This window comes from Austrofundulus limnaeus, unplaced genomic scaffold (assembly GCF_001266775.1).
Source record: "Austrofundulus limnaeus strain Quisiro unplaced genomic scaffold, Austrofundulus_limnaeus-1.0 Scaffold21, whole genome shotgun sequence".
Taxonomy (NCBI): domain Eukaryota; kingdom Metazoa; phylum Chordata; class Actinopteri; order Cyprinodontiformes; family Rivulidae; genus Austrofundulus; species Austrofundulus limnaeus.
The window spans coordinates 414,499-431,047 of record NW_013952423.1 but is presented as its reverse complement, the minus strand read 5'-3'; the positions used below and the strand labels follow the sequence as shown (position 1 = coordinate 431,047).

Genomic DNA, 16,549 nt, shown 5'->3' with positions numbered 1-16,549 from the left:
TGATTTTTAATAATCATTTCCTGTTAAATAAATAAATCAAATCATTAATAGAGACCAGACAAAGTGACTAATTTGGAACTTCTACATCATGATTGCTTCCCGGCTGAAAACTCACAGAGCGCAACRAGCATTGATCATTTGCAGAACAATAAATCAGAGCTATTGGCAAATGTGTTATAAAGATAATATAGGGTTGAATGCGTATGGTGTCTGTTTACAGTGGAATACCTGTGGGTTCATCRTTATTTTTGTCAGTGTTCATAAAAGACAACTCACCCATAAAACCGCAGCATTATTAGTGATGTAGAATGAAATTGAATAATCCTTTATTTATCCCTCAGTGGGGGCATTTTGCAGCAAAGTGATAGCATGTTTAAACAAGAAAAATACAGTTGTGACATAAATAATGAGTGAAAAAAACTAAACAAAAACTACAGTGAATAAATGGAAAACCTGAAATAAACAAGTGCRTTGAAATAAAGTCAGAAACAGAAGCATCCGTCTTTAAATCCAGTTGTGAATTAGGTTTACAGTTTTATTTTTGTTGGACACATCTGAGTAAAACAGCAATTATAATTAAAAAARGACAAACATTTATTTGGAGGATCCTGTTTTTCTCCTCTTTGAGGAGTTTGACTAATCACTTGGCCAAACTTAAACACTTTACTGCTTTCACAGGGTTCTAAAATTTAAAAGCTGTTTTGAAGAGAAGCCGTTTTTTTTTTCTGCTGAACGTAGATTTTTGATAATCAGGAGTAAATAAGGTGAGCAAATGTTGTCAGTTCCCATAAAGCAGATTGATCGAGCAGCAATCAGTGGGCTCGTCCAGAAGGTGGGTCAGTAGAAGTATTTAACTAGTAGTCAATCATTATTTCTCTCTGTTTTTAAGTTTGTGCTGCTTCAACAATATTTTATTGGAAAAAGAAGAACTCCAAAGACACTTGATCATTGCTCATGAAAACCAGACTGAAAAACAAAGAAAGTATTAATTAGTGAACAAAAATCCACTCTATATGTTTTGTCATATTGATGATTAACTTGTCCTTTAAATTAAAAACGTGTTATACCATGTGTTAGCTTACAGGACCTGCAGAACTGACTGAAAATAGGTTCAACTTAGAAGAAGTTTCACAAAAGCTGCGTTTCTTTGAATGTCTGGCTTTGTCCTTACAGCACTCCACCTCCCTGCTTATTTTGAACATGTTTTTTACTCACTTCTATTTTGTTTATTTATTTATTTATTTATTTATTTATTTATTTGTTTGTTTGTTTGTTTGAATTAATTAGCAGAGAGACTCATATTTTCACTTAAAATATCTTCTCAGAGAGTCTGTGCTTGCCTCATTTTCCCATATTTTGTTCATCTATGCAGACTATGGTCAGCCTAATGTAGGTCACTTAAGAAAACTCAAGCTTATGGATATTTGCGGATTCTGCTAAGTGCTTTGTTTACATTCTACGCATACCCATATTTAAAAAACTGCAGTTCAATATATTTGGAAAGCTATTGGAGTACTCTTTAAAACTGAACTCATGTATTCAGTCCAGGATTACCTGCTTTACTTTTTGCAATTTGCCAGTGAGTTTCTTTAATATCAGGAGTTCCAGAGATGCTTATTCKTTTATTTAAATGTGCATCTTGTGGTATAGGCTGCTAATTTAATCTGAACCTGTCCTCATTATTTAGCGTGGGTCAAACATGCTTTAGTAATGAGGTGGAGCAACACGTTGCCCTGTTAACTTGAATAATGAAATTACCAGCAGTCACAGAGATGCTCATTCATTTGAGATGTTCATCATTAGAGGCTGAGAGCAGAGCGGGGTGTTAAGTGCAGCACTGTTGTGTGCTTTTTGCCTCATCCTGCTTTCTTTTTTTTTTACTTCCACCCATTTCTGGCCGCTGCTCTCTGCTCCCGTCTGTGATGAGAATACTGAGTAAGATGCTATTTAATTTCAGAAAGGGGGCCGCTGACGGTCTCTGCGAGCCAAGCAGCAGTGAAAAGCCCACAATTCACTCTTGTTTAGCTGGTGTATGTCCCCAAGCAAATGAAGACATCTTTTTAACTTAACATATGTTGGGCTGATTGGTATGCAGGATGAGCCTGTTGGACAGCTAACAAATTGTCTCCCTTCAGAAAATACAGTCAATACTTTGTGCTGATTTTCAGAACAATGCTGCTGCACAGATTGTTTACCATCCCTGCAGGATATTTGCAATTTGAGACTTGAGCGGCCTCACCTTGGTCATTTACATCAGAATTTGTGAAGTGAATGCCTTCATTGTTAAGATATTTATGATACTATATACTGAGAACTTGAATTATTGCAATATTTCCTTTTGTAGAATGTGAAAACAATCTATATATTTTTTCTTTACGCTGCATTATTTTCTGATGCATTTTTCTGCTTTTTCCTGCAGGTTTCAACTTGTTTACAAAGACAGTTAAAAACTCTCCTGAGTGGGGAAAACAAGCCTCATGAGTCGGCCTCGTGGATTGCATCGACATAATGGATTTGACTAAAATGGGTATGATCCAGCTCCAGAACCCCAACCATCCCACTGCCCTCCTGCAGAAGGCCAACCAGATGCGTCTGGCTGGGACTCTGTGTGATGTTGTCATCATGGTCGACAGCCAGGAGTTTCACGCTCACCGGACTGTGCTAGCCTGCACCAGCAAAATGTTTGAAATCCTCTTCCACCGCAGTAGCCAGCATTATACCCTGGACTTTCTTTCACCAAAGACTTTTCAACAAATTTTGGAGTATGCTTACACTGCCACGCTCCAGGCCAAGGTGGAGGACTTGGACGATCTCCTGTACGCAGCGGAGATCTTAGAGATTGAGTACTTGGAAGAGCAATGCCTCAAAATCCTGGAAACGATCCAGTCCTCAGATGAGAACGACGTGGAGGCCAGCGCTAATGATGGCAGCACAGAGGAAGACGAGGAGCGCAAAGGCCAAAACGGAGCCAAAATCTCTAAAAAGCATTCCATGGAGAGTCCCTTTCTGTCGGGTGCCCAACAAGTCTCCAACATGACCGGCATAGTCGAGCAGAGTCCCTCCGTCTCCACCTCCTTCAATATCTCCAGCCTGAGTCCCACCAAAGCTGCTGTGGACAGTCTGATGAGCATCGGTCAGACTCTGCTTCAGCAGGGCTTTGGGGGTGCCAACCCCCACCACCTAATGACTGAGATCAAGACCGAAACGATGCAGGTGGATATGGGCGGGAACGGCCACGACAGTCCTCAGAACATGGAGTCCGGCGCCTCCAGCAACGGGGAGCGAAGTGGCGAGGACAGAAACCGAGACGGTCCCGGCACGCCGACCAGGAGCAGCGTGATCACCAGCGCTCGAGAACTGCACTACGTTCGCGATGATAGCATGGGCGACCAGCAAGCTGAGGTGAGCCAGATGGGGCTGGAAGCGATGGCGGGGATGACTGAGAAACACCTGGCTTCACTATACTCCTTACCTGTCAATCATAAATCCGATGGCATGATGTCGATGCCGGTGTCCATGGCTTCCGCTCTCCCCATCTCCCCAGCCCTGGCTATGTCTATGGACTTCAGTACGTATGGCGGACTCCTGCCTCAGAGCTTCATTCAGAGAGAATTCTTCAGCAAGCTGGGCGAGCTGGCAGTGGGCATGAAACCAGATGGCAGGAACCAGCATGAGCGCTGCAACGTTTGTGGTGCCGAGTTACCAGATAATGAAGCTGTGGAGCAGCACAGGTAAGCCAAGAAACCTCTACAGTCTTGTATTGTCTTGAAATTTACAACTAGTTTCAACAATGTGCCACTTTTGTTGATTTGTTTATGATATTTCCACTGCTAAATTGAAGTGGGTTTGGTGAAGAACTTTCAAACTATTGCTTCCTAAACTTTAAGCACAACATCTTTGTTTAAAACTTTGGCATTGATTAAGAGTCAATAATGTTAGTTCTTAAAGGGATCCCCGATTAGTTGTAACATTAGACTTTATTTGATAAACATATATTTTAACTGTACTATAAAGACTGTAAAATACTTTAGTCTGTTTAGTTTTGTAAAATTTTAAAAATATATTTTAGCATGGACGGAGCCATTTTATTTACACACAAAGCATTCTGGGTAAATGATGACGTGGATAGGTCCTCGGTGCGAGGCTGCTAGCGAGCTATATCCACCCTGAAGGTTAATCTTGGACAATATCTGATGATCGACTCTTTTAAATGAAACCAGAGAGCGTTGACAGAGAGGAGAAGGTAGAAATGACTCAGCCTGGAACTGAAAATATGGATGGAGGACAACAGAGCTGCTTCATGGAAGAACAACCTCAGCTTAGCCTGTTAGCTTTTGCACTAGTGCTGATGCTATATTGCCTTATATGTATTAGCTCAGTGCTAGTGCAACAAACAAGCTAAACTGAGGTCCTCGCTCTCTGGTTTCATTTAAAAGAGTCGATCATCAGATATCGTMCAAGATTAACCTTCAGGGTGGATATAGCTCGCTCACASAGAGGACATATCCATGTCATCATTTACCCAGAATGCTTTGTGTGTAAATAAAATGGCCCCATCTGTGTAATATAGTTTTAAGCTTTTAGTTTWAAAATGATAAAAACTAAACAGCCTACAGTATTTTTACAGTCTTTATTTTACAGTTAAAATATATGTTTATCAAATAAAATTTAATGTTACAACTAATCGGGGATCCCTTTTAAAATATCCCATGAACCACTGGACACATTTTAATGAAACAACCAGAAGTAAATCCTTCTTTATACATCTGGAATTGATTACCTTTTGGAGTCAATTCAGTTCAAGACGGCTGCCGCAGCTAGTGWTTGGAATTGGCTAACACAAAAATGGCTGCAACGCAGTTGGTTGTGCAAACGATGAGCTAAAATTCAACGTGCTACTAGCTGAGAGTCATTTCCAACACACACATGTAGTCATTGCATGAGCCTGCGCGTAACATTATTTTCACGGTTTAACCAAAACGGCTGCATCTCTGTCTAAAACTGTAGAATTTAAGGAATGTGGGGCTTTTAATTCAGACATCATTAATTTGATACATCATTGGTTTTGACAACTTTCTAAACAGAATCTTACATTTGAAGAATGCATGTCCTTTTTTTTAGTTTTGTGTATCTGACAGCTCAGGCCAGAAGATTCACTCCTTCAGTAAGTTCCAAACCTGCTCTGGTGACTGCCGTAGCAGTGCTGTCTTAACACTGTCCAAGACCATTAGTCACACCTTCCAGTTTGTGGGCAGCAGCCATCACACACACTTACCAACGTGGAACCCCCTCATGCAGGACCTGACTCCCTTCTCCTTTTCCCTAACTGCACAAGGGGGTCCTTTATTGGTTTGATAATTGGAGTAGACGGTCAGCTCAGGAAATGAGTGCTGAACCTGGGCCCTGAGACAAGAAGGTTGTTCTAGGACAGGGGCGKGGCAGTGCACAATAAATCAACCAGGACTATTTTAGTCTGTAGATGTAAATAAACTCAAGRCCAGGTCATTTCAAAAATAAAATAACACATGGAAAGCATAATAAAATAATAATAAAAAATCCCTAATTGTACGTATTGCAGAGAAAAAAATATTTTAGACTGAATCAATCAGAATTCAGATATCTTAGTCTTCCATCACTTCTTTGTACATTTTGCACGTTTAAATGTTTGTTTCTCACACAACAAAGTTTGCTTAAATCAATAGGAATGCAAAGTGGTTAAAGTTCGCTTGAGGATTTTAAACTCTGTTGACCTCTTCAAACCAGGCCACCTTTTTAAAAGTAGCTGTTTAAATATGCCTTATGTATTTTATTTAAAAATAATAGATATTCCAGAATAACTGCTCTTCATGACAGAGATGTCCTTGTTTGCAGCCTCACACTGCATTATTGTGCAGTGTTTCTRCACCCTGTAATAACAGCAAGGAAGTCTGTTACTTTGGAGCAATTACTCCTGAAAGTTTATATATTTATGTGGTCTTTGTGAGAATTTCTGCATGAACAGATAAAATGTTGTTTAATGAAGGGGAGGAAAAAAACTCGTATGGCAGATTTAGAGCAGCTTTTAATCAATTTTCTTCAAGTYAAACAGTTTGAAATTTACACTTCAGCCTCTACGTGAAATGCAGCAACGTCTCCCTTTAAYGGACATGATACATTAGTCTTCGTCTTGAGAAAAGTCTGGCATGTGAAATGGTTGCCTGTGTTTCAAGAGGAATTTCATCAATTCGCTCAAGCTGGTAAATCTCGTATCAAAGGAGATTTCCAAACCGTTTCAAGCATTGATCTTCCCGCTTTGCCCCGTAGCATACTAATGGGTTAATTTAGACCGGTTGATACACCGACACGACACTGTTTAATATTGCATGTGCTGTCCTGACAGCCTCCTGAAGTGTGGAAATCAAACATTGCATCATCCCACAGTCTGCTTTGCAGTCCACACATGAAAGCTCGGCTGTGCTAGSCTGAGATGCTCGATAATTCAAATACTCATCATGTCCTGACAAATTCCTTGGTGGTGGGTCATTTGATAGCATATCAAGTCAATCCTTTTTTTCTTTCTTTTTTTTACTGTGTACATCTCAGACTGATTTGCTTGAGGTGCATTTGCATTGTTTCATTTCAGATAAGTGGAGTTGTGTTCCTCTCTGACTAATGACACATCGTTCCCCCCCACCACAGCCACTGTGTCAGGGTCACCACTGCCCCCTGCAACAAACATAAAAAAAGTTGGCAGAGTTCAACTTGGTGCAGGCAGGTCAAGTCAAACATGAGTGTAATTGTTTCCAGATGCAGCGCAGGTCAGTGGTGTGAGGTGTCTGTGTGTGTGCTTCAGTATTACAATGAATGCACCAGAAAGTACCCACTTCCTGTATAAATCTGTCCCCCCCTCTCATTCCTCTGTGCCCTGGATTATATCATAACAAACACTCCATCAATGCTGAATTCTTTTCATATTACTTTGTAGGGAGATGTTTTTTTTTTTCAATACAATGTGAGTACAAAACATGCTATTTAAATATCTTTATGTATTTAAATTGGGCATAGACAATTAAATTTGTGCTTTTTTAAAAAACCAATAATTTTCATAAAGCTGCTTCTTCATATAACATCCACGCTGTATTGCTTAATAGCAGAGTTGTAAAGTAACCAAGTACACATACTTTGTGATTGTACTTAAGTAGAATGTTTGGGTATCTGTACTTTACTTGAGTAATTATTTTTCAGCCTACTTTTTTACTTCTACTTCTTACATTTTCACACATTTTTCTGTACATTTTACTCCTTATATTTTAAAAAAAGGCAAGACGTAGAAAGTTACTTTTTTTTTCATATTGCTTGTTTTTATTCCAGCTTGTTATTATAAAAAATATACTATCCATATAAATTGTGCCTCTTAGAAAAGAGTGAATTTAATTGTGATTGAATGAGAAGTATAAATATATAAAATTCTGATACTGTATTAGTTTGTACACAAACAAATCMTGTCACACTCCAGCAGGACATAATCATTAAAGTAAACGGACTGTACTTAATAAGTATTTGTATTTCATGAATTATATTATTACATTTKGCCGCAGCCCTCAGATAGATTTTCATTTTAGGGAAAATGTTTGTGCAGCCTTGATATATGTATATAAACTGAAACAGCTGAACTACTGCATCCTAAATTTAAAATTATTTTATCACAATATAGTCATTTCTACATTTTTGGTGAGGTCACCTCCTAATAATTGTCATTACAGAAACTCCAATTAATACTTTTACTTTTAATACTTAAGTACCAAAAACATCAGATACTTTAAGACTTTTACTCAAGTAATATTCCTAAAAGAGACTTTCACTTTTACCAAAGTAATTTTTTTGGTAAGATACTTGTCTTTTTACTCAAGTATCACTTTGTGGTACTTYATACAACACTGCTTAATAGGATAAAAGAGTCGTTGACACATGTTTTTAGGCATTTAAAGTCATAGAAACAATTGTTTTATGTTCATAACCTTTGAAAAGTGTGGTTGAAATAAAAAGGTCATGTTCTATAAGTGCCTGAGGTTAAATTTTGTAAATAACAACAATCCCCATCAGACTGCAACAACTTTTTCCTTCTCCTTTCCTCCAACACTTCGCCACATGCTCTCCCCACTGACAAGCCATAGATTTATTTCTTTAGGGAGGTTCAGACTGAGTGTTGTCGGGGCTTCAGGCAGACAGGATTACTGCAATATTTTAGTAACCCTTACACTGAGAAAGTAATCAACACTGCAAAGAGCTGGGGTGATTATTGAGTAAAGAAAGTCATGACGCAGGAGGCTAATTCTGCAGAGGTGGGGTATAAGAAAAGAAAAGGAAAAAAAACGGCAAAATAAATAAATAAATAAACACACCTCTGTTTGGCATTCCAAACACGGCAGCCAATTCACAGGAAACCAGCCTTGGGTTTATCTCTTTCACTTAATCGTCCATTCTCATGCAAATGGCTGACCCTCGCTGTAATGTACATTCTATAAGTGAAAAAAGAGATTTTCCAGCACATGGATTTTAAATAAAATCGATACACATCAGCTTTTAATCCCTGCTTTTTCATAACTGTTATAATGTTTTTATCAAACAGGACGTCAATGATTTCCTGTTTGTCTCTTCTGTTTTTGCACATTTTTTACATTTTGTTGTCGAAGGGTGTATTGGGGGTGTGTATGGGTGGGTGTGAGCGGTGGAAATAATCACCCCCTTGCATTAACCGCCACACGCGCGCACACTCACTGCCTTCCACACACGTTCTGCTCTCAGTGGCAGCGGCAGCCGGCGCTCGCTCTTCCATTTCCTCTCCTTTTGTGGCAAAAGAGGGGCGGAGGGCGCTCTAATACCCCCAGTCCCCAGGTGTTTAAACAGCGAGCCCAAGGCCCTTATCTGTGCATATCAGAGTGAGACAGATAACCCTTGGCAATCTTTCTTAGTAAACCAAGAGCAGATTGCGCTCAGATAGCAGTCCATAGCATTCGTTGCAGATGATAACAAAGTGTGCACATAACCTGCACAGTGAAGGGAGGTCAGTGGGTATACAGGTTGTTTCCTAACACACTGACACTTGTGTGCTTTGGCCACAATCAACCATTAACCCCTTCTTTACGGACAAGTGGGCAGCTGGGTTCAGGTGACCACCTTGACGAGTCTTGAAGCAGTCATTGTCCTGAGAAAATATTAACCTGCAGGTATTTAAATTTAAAATGTCAGCTAAAGAAATGGAGCCGATGTGATTGTTTCTATTTTAAAAATGATGCCATAGAAACTGCTTAATCATTCAGATAAATACAGCACATTCATTTAAAATGTTTCTATAAGTTGTTGCGTTGTCACCACTTCACTATTTTAGTTTTGTTAAAGTTTTGCCTTCTGGTCAAATTTAGGTTCTGTGTTTTATTTTGAGTTTGACAATCTTTATTCAATCTCAAATAATTTACACAATACTTTTTAACTAACCTATGATCTGCACACATTTCTTTAAACTGGTTATTTTTTTCCCCTGTTGTGTAAATTTGAATTCTAAGAACTAAAAGAGCAACAGGCTCATCGTCCCAACCTGTAAAACTGCAAGCATTTTCCTGCTTCCTGAGAGCAGCCTGGCAACAAAGCATCCATTACATGGCAGTGGATTACCCCCTATTTGAAATCACTCGGTGAGCTAAGTCTTCCTGGCTTGCACTCCGAGGTACAGTACATGTTGGTGTAATAATCCAACAGCACAAAAACTCTCACTCAACGAAAACACCTAAAAAAAGAACCCTCCTAAGCCACAAACAGCAGAGGGCTTTTCCTTTTTTCAGCTCAAGCTGCCACTTTGTCTTTCTTTTTATCCTCACACAGGTGCTTTTGCTGCCCTTATTGGCAGTGCCGTGTTTGTCCATGCCCCTGAGGAACTCCCGATTGGACCAGGCCCGCGGTGATGGCCACAGCCGAGGCAGCTGCTGGCTGAGGCCCAATTATAGACAGGGCTTTAAAAGGCTCTGGTTGAACCGTAAAGATTTACTCCACCATCGCTCTGATCTCAGATCTGGGCTCTGTCCTTACTGTCAGCATAGGGAGATGTATCGATTAAAGACTTAACACGGGGGTCTACATCATGTGGAATCGACTGCACGTACGCGTCCTATTCAACACATCCAGTCTTTATTGTCAARCAGCCCTGTGATATCAGCAGGTAAAACCAATAAAAATACATCTTTTTTATTGTTGGAAACATTGAAAGATGGCAGAGAAAGTGAGGGGAAGCCCCGAGAGAGGGGGCTGAAAAAACCAGTTTACTGTGAGATAAGAATGAAAGGACAAACGTAAAATAAGCAGGTGCACAGTGGTGTGATCAGGTGCTGACAGGACTCAGCAGACGGTTTTTCTTATATCAAGCCGCGTACTTTTTGAATTTTGGGGGGCTATGTGTTCTGGTGGGGACTAAGGATGACTCGTGTGTCTTAATGCTTGTCCAGAGTCTATAAATGTGTATATATATGTTTGTGCTTGTGAGAGGCATGGTCTGGAGCTCAGAGAGTACTAATTACAGCTGGTTATCAGGTGAGATGCAAATGTGTTATCGGCTCTAACTTCCTGATGTTTATCTCCAGTCCCAGAAGCTGTTGTGAAGTGTTGGCAGGACGCTGTGGCATGTTTTATCTTTTAAATGCATGTTGTGTACATTTGTGCACAGATGAAGCAACACTACTGCAGATATTTCTCATTTTTAGGACCTGTTTATCAGATCTGGATCTCCTGGTAGACTTTCTTACTATTTGGAGGTCTAGCCATTGTTTTTTTAATTTATTTTCCCAATGAAAATGACAAAGTCAATAAATTTAGAATGATTTGGCCCCAAACCTTCGTGGAGGTTTTAGTTCTGGTTCACGGAGCCGCTCTTCTATTTTCCTGGACATGAGCGATCTTGGTTCTAATCCCATCGATATCCCATTAACATCCGCGTTCTGGGTCCCTCTCACATGAAAGACGGTGTGTTGGTTTCTTCTCTCTGATTCTATCACTCGGGCAGACTGTGGGGAGGACGGCCACAAAGAGTAAATGTGCTACAGCCAAAGGGCCAACCCAAGTGTGCTCGCAAATGTATTCTGGATCTGTGTGTGTGTGTGTCTGTGTGTGTGTGAAGCTGCCACTGCCACCTCAGAGGCCCCTTAGCCTCCCTGGGAAGTATCAAAAACGAAGCCCTTCGTGGCTTACAGGGAGAGAGCTTCTAATTAGCCTCTTTGTTGCCACTTGAATGGTCTGCCAGAGATTGGCAAGGGGCCCCAGCGGAGTGATATCAGCATGCTAGGAAGCTGGTCATAAAATAAAAATACCCCCCCCCCCCCCCCCCCCAATTCTCTCCAACGTCACCTGTCACAAAGAAGCCCTCAGGTAGAAAAATGAGGACATAGCAACACGACCAAGTGTTTTCATCCTCTTCTTCAGAGGTGAAGGAGGCATGTTTGCTCAACAGGTGGATGTGAGGGGCAGTGATTATTCACTTAGTGGAGTGGGGGTCTTACACTCATTCATATGGAAGAAAAAAATAAAAATATTCTTATTAATTCAGAGTGCTTCATGTTATCAATTAATAGTTATAACATCTACTTAGTGGTTWAGGTATTTGTACTTTAATTTGTTTCATTTCACGCCATATATTCAACTGTCTGCTAATAAATAACTTGATTAAAATATAAATGCAATTATTTAGTTTGTAGTTACATCACATACTAAAATGTAACTTGGAACAAAACTATTCTGTTTTAAATATAATAAAACTTGGATAAGATATAAATTGCTATTATTAGTCAGTTACTTTGTCAGCTGACATGAGTTTTGCGAATTAAAAGAACAATGCAGAAAAATATTCATTGATTATTTAGCTAAAACAACACATTTTGAATAAATGCGATAACTTAAAACATTCATTTGCTCTGGATATTTTCAGTAAATACCAAAACGTTCTTTCTCACRATGTGAGTTGGACGTGTAAAACAACACCCTTTCAAGAGGGATGTCATTGTGTMCATGAGGAATCTTTTAATTTTCTTCCACTCGCATTTTAAATTGCTCAAAAATCAATTAAATTTTCATCAGCCTAAAAATTAACATAACAAAAACTGCAAAATRTAGCTTAGATTGCCAACATTTTGTGGTGAGGAAAAACAATTTCTAATTAAATCAGGTGTAACTTTGAATACAACACTAAGCAGACGTGGCTCAAATTGAGTTTAAATCAAACACAAATGTTGTTTTCATCTGAATCAACATGTAAGTTAAGGTATTTCTTAGTMATTTTGAGCAAAACCTTTATTTTTATTCATATTAAAACATATTGGTACTGTAGTTTGTTTTTCATGGACTCTATAGTAATAAATGTAACTTGAAAAATCCTAATTATTAGAATAATGTAGCAATCAGTAGAATAAGAACTCCTAACACTGTTTTATTAAGATGCATGATTTAGTTTTTTATAAAGGTTGGCATATGAGGGTTTTTTCAGTGATCGTTTAAATATGATTGTAGCTTAATTTGTCGATTCAAATTTGTTGCTTATTTGAAGGTTAGTCGCTGATTCTTTGTCTAGTTTAGGTCTCAAGGTTAATTCTATTTGCAATAAAATAATATTAATCATGATGAATGAGACTGTGTAAAAAAAAAAAAAAAAAAACTCCCTCAGACTTCCAGTGGTGGCAGCTGCCATGCCGCTCAGTGAGCGCCGTGGCAGCAGTACAATGAATGTCAAGGCGACTTGCAGCTTTAACGCTGACCGACACGTTTTAAGCCCCGCTATAATCCAGGAGGGATCAGTTGGGTAAATCATGGCATAAAGCTTAAAACCATAATTGATTTATGTATTTGCTGACCAAAGACGCCTAGAGAGATTACCAGAGGGAGAGAGCTGATGATGGATAGGGCGATACCCCACCCGCACGCTCACACAGCCTGCTCAGGATGAATTCAGTTAACAGAGATTTTCCTGCTTSAAGAGAATTATATCAATTCGGAGAGTGAATGTCTGCTTCATAACAGACTTCATAACATTTTCATTTTTTAACTGACACAAAGCTGAACCAGTGTAGGTTGACTGCAAACAGACAAAAAAAAAACTGTTAATAATGCAGCTTACTAAGTAATTTAGAGAAAACAAGTAATAGATTTGTAGCTTTAAAGGAAAATAATAAAAATAATAATGATGAAGGATTTAAAAAAGTAAAATAAAGCTGGAAACTGCTTTACTATTTAATGGGGAATAAACAATCTAAAAATTTCATTATTTAAATTTAATATGAATTTATGCTTCTACATTTCACCCAGACTGTTTTGAAGTATAAAAGTTTTTTTGTAGTTTAATTATTATATTGTGAGATTTAATCCCTTTAGCAACACTGATTTCCTAAAACCTCAGAGTTGTTTTTTTCTTTTATCTGATCATGAAAATAAAAAGTATTTATTTGCACATCTGCCTGTATTTTATTTTATTGACCCATGAGAGTAATCTGTTACACATTTCACATTATTGTTTTAACGTTGACTCTGTGTTGGTTTGTGAAATTTGTGTCATCAGTCAGACAGTTGTCCCATTTCTCTCCGCCTTGAATTTTTCCTCGAACACACCATGAATCCTCTCCGTCTTGTTTACTGCTCGACTGTCAGGCATCTCCAAGGTCTTTCTTGACCATTTCCAGATTGTTTTGTGTTTCTCTGTTTGTCCCTCGGCCCCCGAAAGGCGAGATTATAAAATGAAGGGGAGGAAAAAAAAAAAGAAGCTATTCCATTTCCTGGACTGATCACTGAGGTGGATGGCTCTGACATGTCATGACTCAAACAGCATCTTTTCTGCCACTCCTGTCTCGCTGCTGACCTTACAAATGATGCTGTAGGCTGCTGCCATATGCCATTAGGCACGTCATGAAACAGGATGGGGGGTTTTATCCCCCTTCATACGTGCAGGAGTGCCCAGACGCAGACTCTGTGCCTTTCACTCTTTTCGCTCACCTTTTTGAAAAGGAAAATCCGATCACAGCAGCAGTTTTCTCTGTCTTAGCTTTGTCCGAACACTTTTCCCCCCACTTCCTCTTCCTGCCCTGCCTGTGTTTTATTGTCTCCTGTAAGTGTTGGTCTGAGGCGAGGAGCTGAAGCTTCCCTAACAGGTGTTTGGCTGCTTATCACCCACGTCTGTGCCCTTATCTCTGGCCTTCAGCTTCCTGCATCCTCTCTGTTGCATGCCTCAGAGTGGGGATATATTTCACTTAGCCTCTGACCCGAAACCTTCCTCTCTGTCTCTTTTGGTCTCTCTTCCTCTTTGTGCCACCGTACAAACTCACACACTGAAGAAGCTCGCTTGCTGCTACACGCTGAGGGATTTCATCATCACTTCCTAAAACCCAAGTTTTGTCGTTCTTATTTGTCTTTACGCCGCTTATGTTTGGTGAAAATTCATAAATAAAAGATTCCTTTAAGTAATGTAAGCTCATGCCTCCTCAAGGAACTAATTTTTTTGTCTTTTGATCWTTTTTTTTTCAGAATTATTTGGAATTTGAACTGTGAAATGTGAGAAAATAGAGGAAATAGTAACTTCAAATCAAACTGTTTATTTTCCAAAGATTACTTTTACAGAAATGGTCAAACTGAGGTAAATTTTGACTCTTTAAAGGTTCAAACAACAGTTTAAATCACTATCTGCTGTATCAAACAATGCAAATAATAGGTTTTCAGTAGAAACATTCTGGTGGCTKCAGCCCGGGCGAGCTTTGATAGTTTTTGTACCCAAGTGTTTGATCCAGCATTTTGTCAGACTGATTGGTCTCAGCCTTTAGCCCCACCTCCACATTCCCCTCTATCCTTTCCTGCTCCCAAGTCTCACAGCGGGACAAAGGCTAAAGTGTCTCTAGGATGGGGTTGTACTGGTTTGGAGGGGGTTGACCCCCTTCAAGAACCTGACAGGGCCTTTTTTTTTTTTCCTTTTTAATCCCCGTTCCGGGCGGGCACAGACGAGAAACAGCCCGCAGTCTAAACACCCATGAGAGAGCCTATTGTGGGCGGCAGGCTCTGTTACAGTAGGGTGGATGCGGGGGTCCGGGGTGAAGATAAACCGGGGCGAGCCAAGGTCCTCGTTATTTACAGTAGGTCCTTTCATTGGCCGATGAAACGGGACCCCCCCRCCCCCAGCAGAAGCGGAGGTGGCGGCGGGGCTCCGTGGACGACCACTGTTTGTGCTCAGCCAGGCCTCCACTACAGGTCAAAGAGCACGGGGGGCGGRGCCAGCGGGGTTACAGACGTGACTTTTGTCTACGCTTCAAGGGGGAGTAGCTGCGACAGAACAAATGTYAGAACATGCGGCAATGAAAACTTCCATTTCTAACGTCACATAATTGAAGCAGAAAAGCAGAGTTTTKTAGAATTAAATGAGATTCTGACGGCTTTTTAATATTTGAACGTTGACGGCAATTTAAATTCAGCCCGTTTGTGTTGCACAGGGCCGGACTGAATTGGACTTCARTAACACGTGGGTATTAAATGTGTTGCATCAAACTCCATGAGCCAAAATGTAAACTTAGCATGTCTTTACACCTATAAGCTGTGTGAAAAAAAATTTGAATATTTTTACTTATTTTTTAAATAACATATCCGAGCAGATTTAAAACTTTTGTTTGCACTCCTAATTATATTTGCTTTAATAATGTAGATTTCATGAATATGTTTCTTGTTTTTTAATGCTAATTGGAATGTTTGTGCTGTATTTTATTTCTACTGAGTTTATTTCTAAATTTTCTTTTGCTGTTTTTGTTAGTCATTATTTATTTACTTTGATTTTATTAAAATACAAAGCTAATATACACTTGAAGTTTCTATTTTTCCATCTGTTTGAATGAAAACCTCCACCCTCCAAAGGAGTTTTGGCAGAACAGTTAGTTTTTTTTTGTTCTTTTAGTTATCACTCTTTTGACCTGGACGATGTAAAAGTAACCATGATTGAAGTTTTGCTTCAGATATTCTGCAGTGCCATGATCACAGCACATAATGTGACCTGCTATGGAAGCAGAAAGGTGTACAAAAAACAGAAAAAAAGACTCTGACAACTTATAATTCGATGCTCCAGATGTTGGCATCTTTATTTCCACATGACGTCCAATGCCCTGCTCTAATCCCTGTTTTGTGGTGATTCCACACCCCAAATGATCAACTCGGATCAACTCTTAGCTGAATACTTGCTGCCAAGTTTATTTATTCACCCTAATCTCATAGGATCCATCACCAACCTTACTCCTTTTGCTGTCTTCCATTAAAAAAATGAGGAAATGCCGTGGGTCAGTATCATTTTCTACCATCTGCCAGGAGACTCGAGCGTAATCTTACCGTAATCTTTGTGTCAACCTTTCACATGACGAGGCAGGGATGGAGGGAAAATCCAGGCAGAGATGTACAATAAGGACAGCACTCCCTCAGGCACTCATTTGGTTATTTTTACTTGGACAAAGACCGCAAAGGTTAGAGGTCAGCAGGAGAGAACCTTACAGATGAAGCAGAGTGTGGTGGAGTTTCATCT

The 16,549-nt window shown here is 39.6% G+C and overlaps 1 protein-coding gene across 2 annotated transcripts in view; it reads left to right on the top strand.

Annotated features, from left to right (window-relative positions):
• zbtb16a (zinc finger and BTB domain containing 16a) overlaps window positions 1-16,549 on the top strand; it is a 155,918-nt gene that overhangs the window by 4,609 nt on the left and 134,760 nt on the right. For both annotated transcript variants that reach the window (XM_014003944.1, XM_014003943.1), the window contains exon 2: window positions 2,420-3,731. In XM_014003944.1, the coding sequence (XP_013859398.1) occupies window positions 2,509-3,731 (1,223 nt within the window). In that variant the 5' untranslated portion in view covers window positions 2,420-2,508. The remainder of the gene's footprint in view (window positions 1-2,419; window positions 3,732-16,549) is intronic.